This window comes from Ovis canadensis, chromosome 1, assembly GCF_042477335.2.
Source record: "Ovis canadensis isolate MfBH-ARS-UI-01 breed Bighorn chromosome 1, ARS-UI_OviCan_v2, whole genome shotgun sequence".
NCBI lineage: Eukaryota > Metazoa > Chordata > Mammalia > Artiodactyla > Bovidae > Ovis > Ovis canadensis.
The window spans coordinates 112331799-112348884 of record NC_091245.1 but is presented as its reverse complement, the minus strand read 5'-3'; the positions used below and the strand labels follow the sequence as shown (position 1 = coordinate 112348884).

The 17086-nt window shown below is 39.7% G+C and overlaps 1 protein-coding gene and 1 long non-coding RNA gene across 29 annotated transcripts in view; one reads left to right on the top strand and one right to left on the bottom strand.

Moving 5' to 3' along the window:
• LOC138416606 (uncharacterized) overlaps positions 1 to 6960 on the bottom strand; it is a 32058-nt gene extending 25098 nt beyond the window's left edge. The window contains exons 1-2 of the long non-coding RNA XR_011247770.1: positions 6728 to 6960; positions 2694 to 2809 (exon numbers count right to left, since the gene is read on the bottom strand). This is a non-coding gene — a long non-coding RNA (uncharacterized lncRNA). The remainder of the gene's footprint in view (positions 1 to 2693; positions 2810 to 6727) is intronic.
• The window catches only part of CD84 (CD84 molecule), a 45632-nt gene continuing 32978 nt past the window's right edge, over positions 4433 to 17086 (top strand). For 13 of the 28 annotated variants that reach the window (XR_011247765.1, XR_011247766.1, XR_011247757.1 and 10 more), the window contains exon 1: positions 4433 to 4798. Coding sequence is in view for 10 of the 28 variants with exons in the window: in XM_069546034.1 (XP_069402135.1) it covers positions 4717 to 4798 (82 nt within the window). In the remaining 18 variants the exon portion in view is untranslated. The remainder of the gene's footprint in view (positions 4799 to 17086) is intronic. The other 15 variants (XR_011247752.1, XR_011247751.1, XR_011247748.1 and 12 more) reach the window with 3 other exon arrangements.

Sequence of the window (17086 nt, the reverse complement as noted above, 5' to 3'; positions counted from 1 at the left end):
TAATTGGATGTTGAATTTTGCCAAAAGCTTTCTGTGCATCTATTGAGATAATCATATGGCTTTTATTTTTCAATTTGTTAATGTGGTATATTACATTGATTAATTTGTGGATATTGAAGAATCTTTGCATCCCTGGAATAAAGCCCACTTGGTCACGATGTATGATCTTTATAATGTGCTGTTGGATTCTGATTGCTAGAATTTTGTTAAGGATTTTTGCACATATGTTCATCAGTAATATTTGCCTGTAGTTTTCTTTTTTTATGGCGTCTTTGTCAGGTTTTGGTATTAGGGTGATGGTAGCCTCATAGAATGAGTTTGGAAGTTTACCTTCCTCTGCAATTTTCTGGAAGAGTTTGAGTAGTATAGGTGTTAGCTCTTCTCGAAATTTTTGGTAGAGTTCAGCTGTGAAGCCTTCTGGTCCTGGGCTTTTGTTTGTAGGAAAATTTCTGATTACAGTTTCGATTTCCGTGCTTGTGATGCATCTGTTAAGATTTTCTATTTCTTTCTGGCTCAGTTTTGGAAAGTTGTACTTTTCTAAGAATTTGTCCATTTCTTCCACGTTGTCCATTTTATTAGCAGATAATTGCTGATAGTAATCTCTTATGATCCTTTGTATTTCTGTGTTGTCTGTTGTGATCTCTCCATTTTCATTTCTAATTTTATTGATTTGATTTTTCTCCTTGTTTCTTAATGAGTCTGGCTAATGGTTTGTCAAGTTTATTTATCTTCTCAAAGAACCAGCTTTTGGCTTTGTTGGTTTTTGCTATGGTCTCTTTTTTTCCTTTTGCATTTATTTCTGCCCTAATTTTTAAGATTTCTTTCCTTCTACTGACCCTTGGGTTCTTCATTTCTTCCTTTTCTAGTTGCTTTAGGTGTAGAGTTAGGTTATTTATTTGACATTTTTTCTTGTTTCTTGAGGTATGCCTGTATTGCTATGAACCTTCCCCTTAGCACTGCTTTTACAGTGTCGCATAGGTTTTGGGTCATTTTGTTTTCATTTTCATTCGTTTCTATGCATATTTTGATTTCTTTTTTTATTTCTTCTGTGATTTTTTGGTTTTTCAGCAGCGTGTTGTTTAGCCTCCATATGCTGGAATTTTTAATAGTTTTTCTCCTGTAATTGAGATCTAATCTTACTGCATTGTGGTCAGAAAAGATGCTTGGAATGATTTCAATTTTTTGAATTTACCAAGGCTAGATTTATGGCCCAGGATGTGATCTATCCTGGAGAAGGTTCTGTGTGCACTTCAGAAAAAGGTGAAATTCATTGTTTTGGGGTGAAGAGCACTATAGATATCAAGTAGGCCTAACTGGTCTATTGTATCATTTAAAGTTTGTGTTTCCTTATTAATTTTCTGTTTAGTTGATCTATCCATAGCTGTGAGTGGGGTATTAAAGTTTCCCACTATTATTGTGTTATTGTTAATTTCCCCTTTCATACTTGTTAGCATTTGTCTTACATATTGCAGTGCTCCTATGTTGGGTGCATATATATTTATAATTGTTATATCTTCTTCTTGGATTGATCCTTTGATCACTATGTAACGTCCTTCTTTGTCAAAACAGTCTTGAGAAAGAAGAGTGGAGCTGCAGGAATCAACCTTCCTGACTTCAGACCATACTACAAAGCTACAATCATCAAGAAAGTATGGTACTGGCACAAAAACAGAAATATAGACTAATGGAACAAGATAGACAGTCCAGAGATAAACCCATACACCTATGGGTACCTTATTTTTGACAACGGGGGCAAGAATATACAACAGGACAAAGACAGTCACTTCAATAAGTGGTGCTGGAAAAATTGGACAGCTTCGTGTAAAAGAGTGAAATTAGAACATTTCCTAACACCACAACGATAAACTCCAAATGGATTAAAGACCTAAATGTAAGGCCAGAAACTATAAAACTCTTAGAGGAAAACAGAGAGAGAACACTCAGTGACATAAATCACAGCAAGATCCTCTATGACACACCTCCTAGAGTGATGGAAATAAAAACAAAAATAAACATGTGGGACCTAATTAAACTTAAAAGATTTTGCACAGCAAAGGAAACTATAAACAATGTGAAAAGACAACCTTCAGAATGGGAGAAAATAATGGCAAATGAAACAACTGACAAAGGGTTAATTTTCAAAATATAAAAGCACCAGCTCATACAAGTCAATACCAGAAAAACAAACAACCCAATCAAAAGTGGAGAAAAGGCCTAAACAGACTTTTCTGTGAAGAAGGCATACAGATAGCTAATAAACACATGAAAAGATCCTCAACAAAAGCTGCTGCTGCTGCTGAGTCACTTCAGTCGTGTCCTACTCTGTACAACCCCATAGACAGCAGCCCACCAGGCTCCCCCATCCCTGGGATTCTCCAGGCAAGAACACTGGAGTGGGTTGCCATTTCCTTCTCCAACACGTGAAAGTGAAGTTGCTCGGCCATGTCCGACTCTTAGCAACCTCATGGACTGCAGCCTACCAGGATCCTCCGTCCATGGGATTTTTCAGGTAAGAGTACTGGAGTGGGTTGCCATTGCCTTCTCCACAACAAAAGCTAGTACATTCTCAATGAATAAATAATAATAATAATACACTGTTTGTTTGACAGCTTAAGGCTGAAATACAGAGAAAAGACACTGGTCCAAGCATAAGAAGAGATAAGTCCTTGAATAAAACACCAACATGGTCTTACCTGGCTGCAGCAAAGAATCCGCCTACAATGCAGGAGCTGCAGGAGACGCGAGTTGGATCCCTGGGTTGAGAAGATCCCTTGGAGGAGGGCATGACAACTCATTCCAGTATTCTTGCCTGGAGAATCCCATGGAAAAAGATGCCTGTCAGGCTACGGTCCATAGCATCACAAAGAGTCAAGCATGACTGAAGCTTCTTAGCACGCACATGCAAGATACCAATACAGAAGTTCTAAAGACATACACATGAGACCAAGCAAGAGTTTTAAATGCAAGAGAAGAAGGAACATTCCTTCAGGGAATAAAGAAGGAATAAAGAATATACAAAGTTAGGTTTTCAGCAGCTCTTGGCAACTTCATAGTCTTTCTCCCTTCTCTGTACAACTAACACAAGATAGATGTGTGGTTGTGCAAATGTACTAATTACATATTTCAGGGAGATATGCTTGTTAAAACTGTGAAAGTAATATGGTTTAATTTTGTGAAAGGACATAATTTGGAAAATTTTATTTTAATCAGTCTTTGGTCCCAGCTTCCCAATTCACTATATCTCAAAAAGGCACTCAACTGTTCAACACTGAATAAATATATATGGGGAATGATGAGAAGGATTGCTCAGTGAATGACTCCAAATGCTCAGAATCCCTAGAAATGAGCTAGCTGGTTGAGGAGTCCTTTTAGTGGGAAAGGCTACATACAATCTTACTTCTCCAGGTCTCAGGGCCTATTTTCTCAGTTTTCTCAGCACTTCACTGTGCTTCCCAGGTGGTGCTAATGGTAAAGAATCTATCTGCCAATGCAGGAAACACAAAAGAGACTTGGGTTTAATTTCTGAGTAGGAAAGATCCCCTGGAGTAGGAAATGACAACCCACTCCAATATTCTTGCCTGGAAAACTCCATGGGCAGAAGAGCCTTATGGGCTCCATCCATGGGGCCACAAAGAGTTGGACACAACTGAGCAACTGGACCACCACCACCACCTAAATAGCTCTCCCCAAAATAGCTGGGTCCAAGTTCAAACTGCTTCATATCTGCTCCTAAATTTTACTCCCATTACCACTCTCCATCACCCCCTACCCAGATAAGGCCCTTGTTATACTTCTAACAGGGACTGGACAGGCTTCATAAAGGAATGGTCCTGAGTCATGTCTAGGTCAATCATAACTATACAAATTATATTATATATTATATACATTATATATATGTATATAGTAATACAATACACTACAATTTATAACAATTTTAAAATTATATATAACCATATTATATCTGATAATATACATTATCAGATAATATATGATATCTGATAATTCTATATATTATATATAGTTGTATATATAATTAAACTTATATATTAAACATATATATAACTATATATTATCAGATAATACCTGTATATCTGATAATATACATTATATTATTATTACATATATGATTATAATTATCATATAGTACAAATAATTATACAGTTATATACAATTGTATAATATAATTATACATGATTATTATTCCATATGTTATTATTAATAATTATGCAATATTAGTTGCTATCACTTATTAAGCTCTTATAGTGTTAACACATTCTTCCCATTGCCTGATCCTTATCACCTTTCTCCTAATAATGCTAACTTACTCTTCAGATCTGGCTCAGCTTGGTCATCAGTTCCTTCAGGAAGCCTCCCCAGCACTGTCCTAGCCTAGATTAGATGTCCCCACTGCCCTCCTAGTTCCCCTTATTTTCTCTTTTGAAATACACATCACACTACACTGCCTGCTAATGTTGATTTCTGTAACAAGAATATGAGCTCCATGAAAAGAGAGAAATCAAATTGCTTTGTTGCTCTTTATATTGCCTGTGCCAGTATAGTGTCTGGTACAGAATAGGCATTCGATTAATATTTGTTGCTAGGCACTTTATACAACAACAAAAAAAATAGTATGTCCCTTGTCAGTAAACCAACTTCCTTTTCTTCAATATGGCTATAAAAAGCACACAGAAGTGAAACTTATTCTCCACTGAAAGAATGTCATGCTGTGTCCAGAAGTTTATAGTGAAAAAGATGGCTCATCACCACCTATGGATCTTGCTCTTTTGCCTACAAACCTGTGAGTTCTGACCCTTGCTGATACCTCCTAATTTTCTATTAAGTTTTGGAAATTGATCTTAAGGAGGCTATTGAAATTTGGCCTGCTTTAATAGAAACACCCTGGGTCTCAAAAGGGATCCTCCTGACTGGGAAGAGACTTAAGATCCAAACCTATCTGTTTTTCAGCTTTAGAGTTTATATATCTGAATTTTATCTGTACTCAGCCTCTAAACATCTGAGAAAAACTCTTCTGCTCAGAACCGTCAGCTTATGGTAGACCTGCCCAGAAAACCAACAAAGGAATAGATAGTCCAAAACTCTGAAAAACTTAGAAGCAATTTTTTGGGACGTTAGAATGTGTTATATAAAATTTAACAGAGATATGACTTAATTATTTCATTGCTCCTGCAGATTAGAGTGACACATGACTATAATTATCACTGTAAAAACTTCACCTCTTTAAGTTCCCTTTATTTTCAAAGCACATTCAGAGCTATTACTCTGCTTATGTCCTCCAAAAACTCTAAAATTAATGAAGAAGAGAGTATTATCCCTGTTTTATAAATAAATTAGTTCTCAAAAAAGAAATGAAGAAGTTGAACTAAAAATCCTGTTTTTGTTACTTAAGGCTTAACAGTAAAGCATAATGGTCAAATGAATATTGCTTGTTGTTAGTACAAAGTAAACTATGTAACATTAACATAGCTTTGGGAGTGTTTTGTCATTGCATATATTATCTCACTGATTCCGAACAATTGCCTTGTTTATGTAAAAACTATCATTTCTAAAAATACTTACAGTGTCTCTTATCAGCTTTGGAAATGCACTAGCAAATTCCTGGCATGAGTTAGAACACAGAGACTCTAGTGGGTTAGGATTTCTGGAAAAGGTAGAATTGGTGCACTGGGGTATCTCTGATTCCCTTGACCACTTAAAGCTGTGACTCCTTCAATGTGAGCTTCCTTGAGATTTTATCCACTGGGCAGGTCAAATTTTTGAGCCTGTGGTAGTCACCCTGACAGACAAGTAGAAAATGCAAGTAGATAGGGTAAAATATTGGATAGAACCTAAGTGGAAATCTAGGGATATCCCCAGTCTTTTAAAGAAGGGCTAGACAGGGAGGCATTTGATACCACTTAACTAGCAAAACTCAGTGGAAGTGAGTTTGAGTGAACTCCGGGAGTTGGTGGTGGACAGGGAAGCCTGGCGTGCTACAATTCATGGGGTTGCGAAGAGTCAGACACGACTGAGTGACTGAAGTGAACTGAAGTGAAGTGAACTGAACTGAACTGAACTGAACTGAACTAGCAAAGCATTCACAATTTTTATGTACACACTCTTATGTGATACATACTAAGATCATTGAAATAAGCAAGATAGATGTTCTTAATTTCATTACAAAAAAAAAGTAGAATCTAAGACTTGAATTAATTCACCTAAAATTTCACAGCCTGAAATTGATAGAGCTGAAAATGGACATTTGTTCTGTTAATCCCAAGGCTGTAGTTCTTTCTGTTCCACACTTTTCTGACCTTTCACTCATTCAGTTTTCAAGTCCCTGATGCTCTTCAAAGGGCTACTGTACACGACATGAAAGGCAGCTCTAAGATACACTTGCCTCATCTACTGAAATGGAAATCAAAGTTATTGAATCAGCTAGCAATGAATCATTCATCCATTAGCTTTAGAACTTTGGGAAAGTTATATAAAATCCACCTGTTGTCAGAAGGGAATATTTCCCTCTTCCGCCTCTTGAGTTCTGTGGCTGGACTACTAATAAAACTGACAACAACAAAATTCTGTAAAGCAATTATCCTTCAATTAAAAATAAATAATTTTTTTAAAAAAAAACTGACATGGGATAGATTGCAGGAGAAAAGAAACAATTTTTTTTTCAATTTTTTCAACTTTTTATTTTATATTGGAGTATAGCTGATTAGGGGCTTACCTGGAGGCTCAGTGGTAAAAGAGTCGGCTTGACAATGCAGGCATCGCCAGAGACATGGTTTCGATCCCTGAATGGGAAGATCCCCTGGAATAGGCAATGACAACCCTTTCTTGCCTGGAAAATTCTGTGGACAGAGGAGCCTGGCAGGTTGCAGTCCATGGGGTCGCAAAGAGTCAGACATGACTGAGCATGTGTGCACGCATGCACTCAAGCACACACACACACACACACACACACACACACAGAGCCAATTAACAATGTTGTGATAGTTTCAGGTGAACAGCAAAGGGACCCAGCCATATGTATACATGTATCCATTCTCCTCCAAATTCCCTTCCCATCCAGGCTGCCACGTAACATCCCTGGGCTATACAGTAGGTCTTCGTTGGTTATCCATTTTAAATACAGCAGTGTGTACATGTCCATCCCAAACTCCCTAACTATCCTGTCCCCCCATCCTTCCCTCCTGGCAACCATAAGTTCATTCTCTAAGTTTATGAGACTGAGAAACAAATTTTAATTTGTGCATGCAGAGGTCTCATAGAAATGGAAACTAAGAAGTGGCCAAAACAAACAGCTTTTACTTTTTAGACAAAGAAACAAATTTGTGAAGAATCAACAGGACAAAGAAACTCAGGCTTTTGGTGTGAGCACCAAAAGTTAGTGAAGAATGTAAACAGACTTGGGGCTTGAAGTGGTAGATTAAAATAACACGGTTGGTTTGTATAAACTTCCTGCCCCCAAATTCGCTGTCTTTGTTGATAAGGATGTCCTTATACCTCCAGATGCTGTGAGGTTTATTTTCTGCTTTCAGGGGGACAGAGAAGAATCAGAGTTTTCTTCTTGTACTGGCTTCTTCTCAATCAACTTTTATTCAAAATAATCAATATGGAGAGTCTCCTGGTGGCCAAGTGGTTATGATTCTGGGCTTTCATTGCCGTGGCCTAGGTTCAATCCCTAGTCCAGGAACTGAGATTCCCACAAATGATGCAGCCAAAAAAAAAAAAGAGAGAAAAAGAAAAAATCATATGTCATTGTGGCATATTTGGGGGCAATCCATCCTGGGCTGTGTTGGGTTCAGCCAACCCAACATTGTTATATAGACTTCAAAATGGGAGAGCTCTTAGTACAATAAGATTGTTTTGAGAATCAAAATGATAACCCAGGTATGACAGCTAGCACAGTATCTGAATATAGTAGGTGCTTACCAAATACTAGCTAATGCTGTTGTTTTTCACACCTGCTTTTCATATGGTATTAGGAAAGGGCCAGGGCTTTCTTATACAGAGATCCTGGCCAAGATTCCTCTGTTTAGGATGATCCAAGGAACATGAGCCGGTGAAAAGATGGTACGAATTTGAACTTAGGTGTGGGCTTTTGAAGTTCCTGAAGAGAAAACCAGGGATGAAATATTCCCTTTGTCAAGGGCCCATTAATGAGAGGTGGGAGTCTGTTTTTATAGCAGTAAAACCAGAAGTACTTTCATGTACCATTTGGCTTTGTTGAATGGATATGTTTGCCCCTTAAAATTATTCTACCAACATTTCCTGAGTGCAAAAATGTACCCCATATCCCTCTTGCTGCTATTCCTAACAAAGATGGTCCCTGATATTTAGCATTGAGCTTAGATGTCAACACTGACTGTACTTACTTCCCTGGAATGAATTCTGAATAATTTAAGCAGCTGAGATGCAATGGGAAAAGGGAATTGGAAATCCCCTTTTTCCCTGGAAAGCACTGAAATAAGAGGAGTCTGAGTGTGCAAGCTCATGACCATTCCATGTTGGAAAAGTTTTCTTGAAGAGCCAAGACTCACAGTCTTATGTTTGTGATCTCAGCTTCCTCATCATGACCTGTGAATACTGTGACTCTGACTGTCCTTCCAAGTATTCTGCTAGCTGCCAACTGTTTGTTATAAAAAAACAAGAGCCCACCGCTTTTGCTCCATACTCACTTCCTTCTACATATTCTCCCTCACACTCCTTTAATTTTTCCTTTTCTCTGTACCTTTCTTGCTTCTTTCTTCAACCTCTCCCCTTGCTGCCTTCTCCTCTCTCATCAATGATAGTAATAATTAACCACTTATGGAGCAGTCACTACATATCTGTCATTACTTTAAGTAGTGTGCATATGTTATTTTGTCTAATCCTCATAACACCCTTTGAGATGGGTACTGTTAATATTACAGAAGGAAATAGAGGTCATTTAGCCAAAAAGTGGAGGAAGTAGGATTTGAACTCCTGTCTATAGACTTAACCACTGAGTCAGTGCTGCCTTCACCACTTTGATGCTGAAATAGAATAGCATATTATCTCTGAGGCTGATGGTTATCACACTTTGGGATTTATCATGAGTGGTGATTATTCAGCAGAGACTGAGCCCATCTCTGTATCCACCTACAGAGGAGGCTAGAGTCTGGTGGGCAGGCCTTTGCCAACAACAGAATTTTGGGCAGGCCAGCAAGGTAGAATATCCAAAGAAATGACCATATCGAGACATGGTTCAAGTACCATTCACATGAGCATGGTTATAGAATGATTTGAATTTGCTTTTTTAAAACAAACAAAGATCCAGTATCAATAAAATCTCAATGTTCTGCTGAATGTAGAGCACAGTCATGAGGCAATCCAGCAGCTGACACAAAAACTAGGGGAGAAAAAAAGAATGAAAAAGTAAATAAATCCAGGAAAGGTGAGTGGGTTCCTCTAGATATCTGTTTATGGATAAGTAGGCCCCAATCATCATCCTAGGAGTTGGAGACAAGATTTCACACCTGGAGAAGAGTCTGGCAAGTGTCAATTTGCCATTAGTCCAAAGTCCTATTAGAGAGGGGCCTTCAGCTTCCCTCATAGCTCAGTTGGTAAAGAATCCACCTGCAATGCAGGAGACCCCAGTTCGATTCCTGGGTCAGGAAGATCCACTGGAGAAGGGATAGGTTACCCACTCCAGTATTCTTGGGCTTCCCTGGTGGCTCAGCTGGTAAAGAATCCATATGCAATGTGGGAGACCTGGGTTTGATCCCTGGGTTGAGAAGATCTCATGGAGAAGGGAAAGGCTACCCACTCCAGTATTCTGGCCTGGAGAATGCCATGGACTGTATAGTTCATGGGGTTGCAAAAAGTCAGACACAACTGAGTGACATTCACTTTCAAAATAAAGACAAAGCCTCTGTTCTAGAAAGAGATTTGGGCAGACAACTGCCATAGACCTTCCAAAGGGGCTTAAAAACAAAAGCCAAATTACAGAAATGGAAGAATATATTATGTATGGGGAAGAGTAGGTATCAAGACATTAGCTTTAAAATCCAGTCTCCAAGATGCTTGAGGCTGCATCCTTATAACAACGTGAGACTCCAATAGAGGGGGTAGTGACCCCTCTCATCAATCCAATATGCCAAAGCAACCCTGAGGATCAGTGTGTGACCCCAGAGCAGCCAGAGTGCTTCCACAGCAGGAGCCCAAAAGTCAATGCTAGGTCACTTGGGCTCCTCGAATAATTCCCAAACCAGACTTTTGTTCTCTTGAACTTAAGAGAAGGATAAATCTGTAAATTTGGGGGTAACTAGACTCAGCTATGTGGAAGCTAGAAAAGAAAGAGGTCTGAGCAGTCAATTGGGTGACTGATGTTAGTGGAGGTACATACCCACTACACCGTTTCCTTCACTATACTCAATTTTTTATTATATGCTTAGAGTGCTGTGGTTATTGTTCAGTCACTAAGTTGTGCCTGACTCTGATCCCAAGGACTGCAGCACACCAGGCTTCCCTGTCCTTCACTGTCTCCCAGAGTTTGCTCAGATTCATGTCCATAGAGTGCTGAGTAATGATAAAATGATGAGTGACAGGATCTCGTCTTTAAGAATCTGTGTGTGTGTGTGTGTGTGTGTGTGTGTGTATTTATTTGGCAGAAGAGGATTCATCTCACCCTAAATCTCAATAGAGATTATATAAAGTAAAGGGAAAAAAAAGCCAGCAGAAAATAGTATACTATTGGAAGGACTGATGTTGAAGTTGAAACTCCAATACTTTGGCTACCTGATGCAAAGAGCTGACTCATTGGAAAAGACCCTGATGCTGGGAAGGATTGAGAGCAGGAGGAGAAGCGGACGACAGAGGATGAGGTGGTTAGATGGCATCACTGACTCGATGGACATGGGTTTGGGTGAACTCCGGGAGTTGGTGATGGACAGGGAGGCCTGGCGTGCTGCGGTTCATGGGATCTCAAAGAGTCGGACATGACTGAGCAACTGAACTGAACTGAACTATATGGAGGTGGTAGGTTCCTTGTTTTAAAACCCTCATAAGCAAGGAGTTTCCATTCTCATGGAGAATGACACAAAGCTTCTCTCCGCTAACCCTTTGCTTCCTCTTTGTCCTTCTTTCCCTTCACTCAGAGTAACCAGTTACAACCATCTCTCTTCTGGGTGCTGCTACCTCTGGTAGCTCTTCCAGACCTGCAGTACTCAGGGAAGCAGTGGATGGGGGGAGACAAGGGGAAAGTTATCTATGGCTGAAGAAATATAAAGAAATGCTGATTTGAAGGGTCCTAAAGAAGCAAGGGGGTTTGGGTAGCTATTAAGCAACAATATGCCCTTCCTTATTTCCATGCCCATGAAAACCTTCATGCTGGCTTTTTGTAACATCTCTGTAATACTCCAGTTCTCCTTTTTTTTCCATAAGAGTTGTCTGGGGGTATTATTTTAATCTCTGTAAAAATGTTTTCTTATTTTACATAACAAGCACTTATGGTGCCTAGTATATGCCAAGTACTTTTCTAATAGGTTTACAAATATTAACTCATTTAATATAACACTTTTATGAAATGCTCCTGTTAGTCTATTTAGAAGCTGATAAAACCGAGGCACAGAGAGGTTAACTTTCCGAAGGTCTCATGGCTAGAACCTGGCAGGAGCAGGACTCAAGCTCAGGCAGTCTGGATTTTCATCACTAAGTCATGGTGCCTGACACAGGGGCAGAAAGAGGGTGCCCCTCATGGCAACTCTCCCTTTGGGGGTCTCTAGTTTCTTCTCTATTGCTTTATATACCTGAGAGCAGTGTCGTGTCATCTAATTTTCATACTTCCTCAAAAGCAGTAGAGAAATTTTATTTCATTTACCAATAGAATCCTGTGGTTTGGCAGGTAATTGGCTTAGTCATGGTTATTTAGCTAATTGGCAATAGAACCTTGGCTCAAACTTGTTTCTTGATCTTTTACTCACCATGCTATGAATCCCTAGCTTGTGGACATATGCAAATCTTTGCTAACAATATGAGAATATTGGAGTGGAAAGAATTTACTGTTAGCCAACTGCTCTTTCTTATTAATCAGTTTATATTCTGAACCTTCCTTACCAAGGGCCAGAGACATGTAGAGTTATTTCTTGCCCTCACTGTTTCTCTTACTCTAAGTTTTCTATCTTGCTTTTTATTGCTAGAAAAAGGGAAAGTAGGTCAGTTGCCAAAAAAGTATTTATTCTTTTGACAAATATTTAATAACCATCCACTAATTGTAAAGGAAATACTAGTGACCAAAACAGAAAAAGACTACATGGCAATTATATTCTCATGGGGGTGAAAGGTGGGGAAGACAGTAAGTACACATGCACAGGCAATGCTTTAGTAGTCATAACTGCTGTGAAGAAAATAAATAAAGCAAGGCAATAGAGAGTGATGGGAAATAGACGGCTACTTGAACATGGTGAAGCTTTCTCTGAAGATATGACATTGGAACAGTTTCACAGTGAAGGAGTGCTGGAAAGGGTGTTTTTAAAAAAAGGGGGGGGCATGGTGCATGGGGATGACCCACAGAGATGTTATGGGGAGGGAGGTGGGAGGGGGGTTCATGTTTGGGAACGCATGTAAGAATTAAAGATTTTAAAATTAAAAAAATAAAAAACTAAAAAAAAAATTAAAAAAAATTTTTTTTAAAAAAAGAGGCGGGGGAGGACACCAAATATTTAATAGAAAATGTTCTAAGGTGTTCTTAGCCAGTTTGAAGAATAAGAAAGTCAGCGTGGTTGAAGTGGGCAGGGGAGAGAAGGATATGAGATCAGATGGGAAGAGATAGGATCTAGGAGACTAGGGCGTCCCTTGAAACCCCAAATGCACACTGTCTTTGTTTTTTAATAGACTCTCTTAATCCTTGGAAGGAAAGTTATGACCAATATAGACAGCATATTGAAAAGCAGAGATATTACTTTGCCAACAAATGTCCATCTAGTCAAGGCTATGGTTTTTCCAACGATCATGTGTGGATGTGAGAGTTGGACTGTGAAGAAAGCTGAGCACCGAAGAATTGATGCTTTTGAACTGTGGTGTTGGAGAAGACTCTTGAGAGTCCCTTGGACTGCAAGGAGATCCAACCAGTCCATTCTGAAGGAGATCAGTCCTGGATGTTCATTGGAAGGACTGATGCTGAAGCTGAAACTCCAATACCTGGCCACCTCATGAGAAGAGTTGACTCATTGGAAAGGACCCTAATGCTGGGAGGGATTAGGGGCAGGAGAAGAAGGGGATGACAGAGGATGAGATGGCTGGATGGCATCACTGACTCGATGGACATGAGTTTGGGTGAACTCCAGGAGTTGGTGATGGACAGGGAGGCCTGGCGTGCTGCAATTCATGGGGTCGCAAAAGTCAGACACGACTGAGTGACTGAACTGAACTGAACTGAAGGAGAACTATGAAGTTTAGGTCTAAATGCCCTCTCTGTTGCCATCAATTGTTGTTTTGTAATCTATTTGGGTTTTACCCAACTTCTCAGTAAATTTACTTCTCAGTAAATTTCCCTTACTCAGGTCTGAAGAATTTCCCTCTGGTCAGTTAACCTCCTCCTACCCCATCAATATTGCTAACCCAGATAAAGTTTCTGAGTCTTCATTTTTCCCAAACACATTTATTATTCTCATAGTCTCTATTTCCTTCTTTCAATCAGTGGTTTTGGGCAGCTACTTTATCATGAAATGTACATTTGTAAAGTTCACCCATTCACATGAGTTCATCCAGGGAAACAGGAGTTATCATCTAAAACACAAAAGATATATAAGGCTAAGAAAGATGTCCAGCTTCCCTTCCAGGAGGAGAAATCCAGCTCTAGTGAATAGACTGCCCATGGTGTTCTCTATTCAAGCTGGTGTCATCCTGACCCTCCAGTTACCTCTCCACCATAGCTACCTAGGGGTCACAGGGAACCCATTTTTCCATCCAAGCCCACATCATGGAGTTCAAGCCTTTTCTTGCCTTTGCTTCTCTTCTAGAAGTATTGCCTTTCTCCCACCCTATCCTGCTGTGGTCTGGCTATGGGAATCAGGAAATCACACTCATTCAGTTCAGTCATTCAGTCATGTCTGACTCTTTGCAACCCGATGGACTGCAGCACACCAGGCTTCCCTGTCCATCACCAGCTCCTGAAGCTTGTTCAGACTCATGTCCATCAAGTCAGTGATGCCATCCAACCATCTTATCTTCTGTTGTCCACTTCTCCTCCTGCCTTCAATCTTTCCCAGCATCAGGGTCTCTTCCAATGAGTCAGTTTGCATCAGGTGGCCAAAGTATTGGAGTTTCAGCTTCAGCATCAGTCCTTCCAATGAATATTCAGGACTGATTTCCCTTAGGACTGATGGGTCGGATTCCCTTGCAGTCCAAGTGACTCTCAAGAGTCTTCTCCAGCACCACAGTTTAAAAGCATCAATTCTTTGGTGCTCAGCTTTCTTTATAGTCCAGCTCTCACATCACGTACATGGCTTTGACTTATATGGACCTTAGTTGGCAAAGTAATGTCTCTGTTTTTTAATATGCTGTCTAGGTTCGTCATAGCTTTTCTTCCAAGGAGCAAGCATCTTTTAATTTTATGGCTGCAGTCACCATCAGCAGTGATTCTGGAGCCCAAGAAAATATAGTATCTCACTGTTGCCATTGTTTCCCATATTTTTGCCATGAAGTGATGGGACCAGATGCAATGATCTTAGTTTTCTGAATGTTGAGTTTTAAGCCAAATGTTTCACTCTCCTCTTTCACTTTCATCAAGAGGCTCTTCAGTTCTTTGCTTTCTTCACACTCATTAGGAGATATTATAAATATGGGTCATCTCTTTTTCGTTGGGCCCCAAGCCTGCTCACCAGTCCCTTCATCCCCTCAGTCAACCTGTTAACTCCCTGGGGGTATTCCCTAGAGCAGCATTTCCTCAAAAATTTTACATTCATCAAAATAATAATAGCAACTATCATTTTTATGTGCCAGGAATTTGTGCTTAGTGTTCTTTCTTCATAATTGTACTTAATAATTACCTATATTTTAAAGGTAAGGAACCTAAGAATCAGAGAATTTCAATTGTTTCCCCCAAATAACATATCTAGGTTCAAATATCCCTAGATTCAAAACCTGTACCCCTAACTTTACACATCTTAAGTAGTCCCTCTCCTGCCTCCTCTTGCTTCCCACATTACTGAAGATATGAAGGCCATCAAGCATGACTCAGCTCAGTTCAGTTCTGTAGCTCAGTCGTGTCCAACTCTTTGCAACCCCATGAATTCCAGCACGCCAGGCCTCCCTGTCCATCACCAAATCCCAGAGTTCACCCAAACTCATGTCCATCGAGTCAGTGATGCCATCCAGACATCTTATACTCTGTTGTCCCCTTCTCCTCCTGCCCTCAATCCCTCCCAGCATCAGAGTCTTCCAGTGAGTCAACTCTTTACATGAGGTGGCCAAAGTACTGGAGTTTCAGCTTTAGCATCACTCCTTCCAAAGAACACCCAGGACTGATCTCCTTTAGAATGGACTGGTTGGATCTCCTTACAGCCTAAGGTGACTAGCTACCATTTTATCTTCTCTGTTCCAAAAAGTCCACTACATATTAAGCAACATCTATGTGCCCTCCCAACAATTTCATGAGGTAGGCATTATTATATCCTATCTTGTAGCTAAGTAAGATAAGGGCCTCAGTAACTGTCAGGAATTGAACACAGGCCCATTGGACTCAAACTATGTGCTTTTTCCATCTTGCCAAGCAAACTTTCTTCTATCCTTACTCCCAACAAGACCTCAAAATATCAATATCCTTTCACTCATCCTTTCCTTTTTTCTTTCCACTTCAGATGAAGGCATGAGCCTCTTCTGACTGAAAACATATACCTTTCTCTGCACACCATTTCCCTTCCATTTTTTGTTCCACACAAGCCTTAGTGGCTTGTGTATACTTCACTGTGCTTGGTGCTTGGGATTTTAAGACAAGATTCCCGGATTCAAGTGACTTGGTGTCCAGAAACAGACAGGTGGGCTCATGACTACCAACCAGTATGGCAAGTACTATGAGAGAGAAATAAAGAACTCCATGCGTAGGGACATCTATCCTAGATCAGGGAAATCTCTATCTTCTTTTCCTCCATACCACACTTCCCCCATCAATATCTTCTATTTCAAAACAAAATCAAATAAATTAGCTTTGTTTGGCTCTCTAGCTAGCTATTTGTTCTGTTTTATAACCTCTCTTTCACTATGAAGCTTCTCCAATTCTTTACCACCTTTTCTATCCTCAATCCTCTACACTCTGGCCTCCATTTGAATCATCCTAACTTGAACTACATTCTCAAAGGCCATCAGTAACCTCCTAATGGACAGATCTAGGGGTCATTTTCAGCCTTTAACTCACTTGAAGACTCTGGATCACTAGACATCAGTGACAGTTGCCTTCTTGAGATTCTTTCTCCTCCTGGGTTTCATGATTTTGTCTGCTATTGGTGCCTCTCTTGCCACTGTATCGCTTGATCTATTCAGTTTCTTTGATAGTGCCTGTTCTATAACTGTAAGCACTTATCACAAGGTTCAGCCTTGGACTTCAGCCTACTCTTCCTGAGTGACCCTCTCCTTCAATCACCTCCTCTCCATAGATTCCTAAACCACTTGGATTTCAGTTTGATGGCAAGTGACAGTGACTCAAAAATAAGAATTTCTTAAAGAAGAAAGAAATTTATTTCTTGTTAGTGTAAAATGACTGGAGTTGGCAGTTCAGTTGGTAGAATAGTTCACAAGGTCATCAGGGACCCACACTTTTTGAATCTTCCTGCTCCATCATTCTCAGTACTTGGATTCCTCTTCTTGATCCAAAATATCCAAGATCCACTGTCATGGCATTCCAGCCTATAATAAGCAAGGAAGAGATGAAGAAAGCAATCACCATCTTCTTAAAGACATAAAAGCCAATACGATATTTGCACTTTCATCCCATGGACCTGAACTTAGTCACATGACCAAACTGAGATTGCAGAAAGTTGGTCGATGTAATCTTTATTCTGGGTGACCATACACCTTGCTAAAAATTAGGGATTCTATTACTAAGAATGAAACAGAAAACAAATATTGG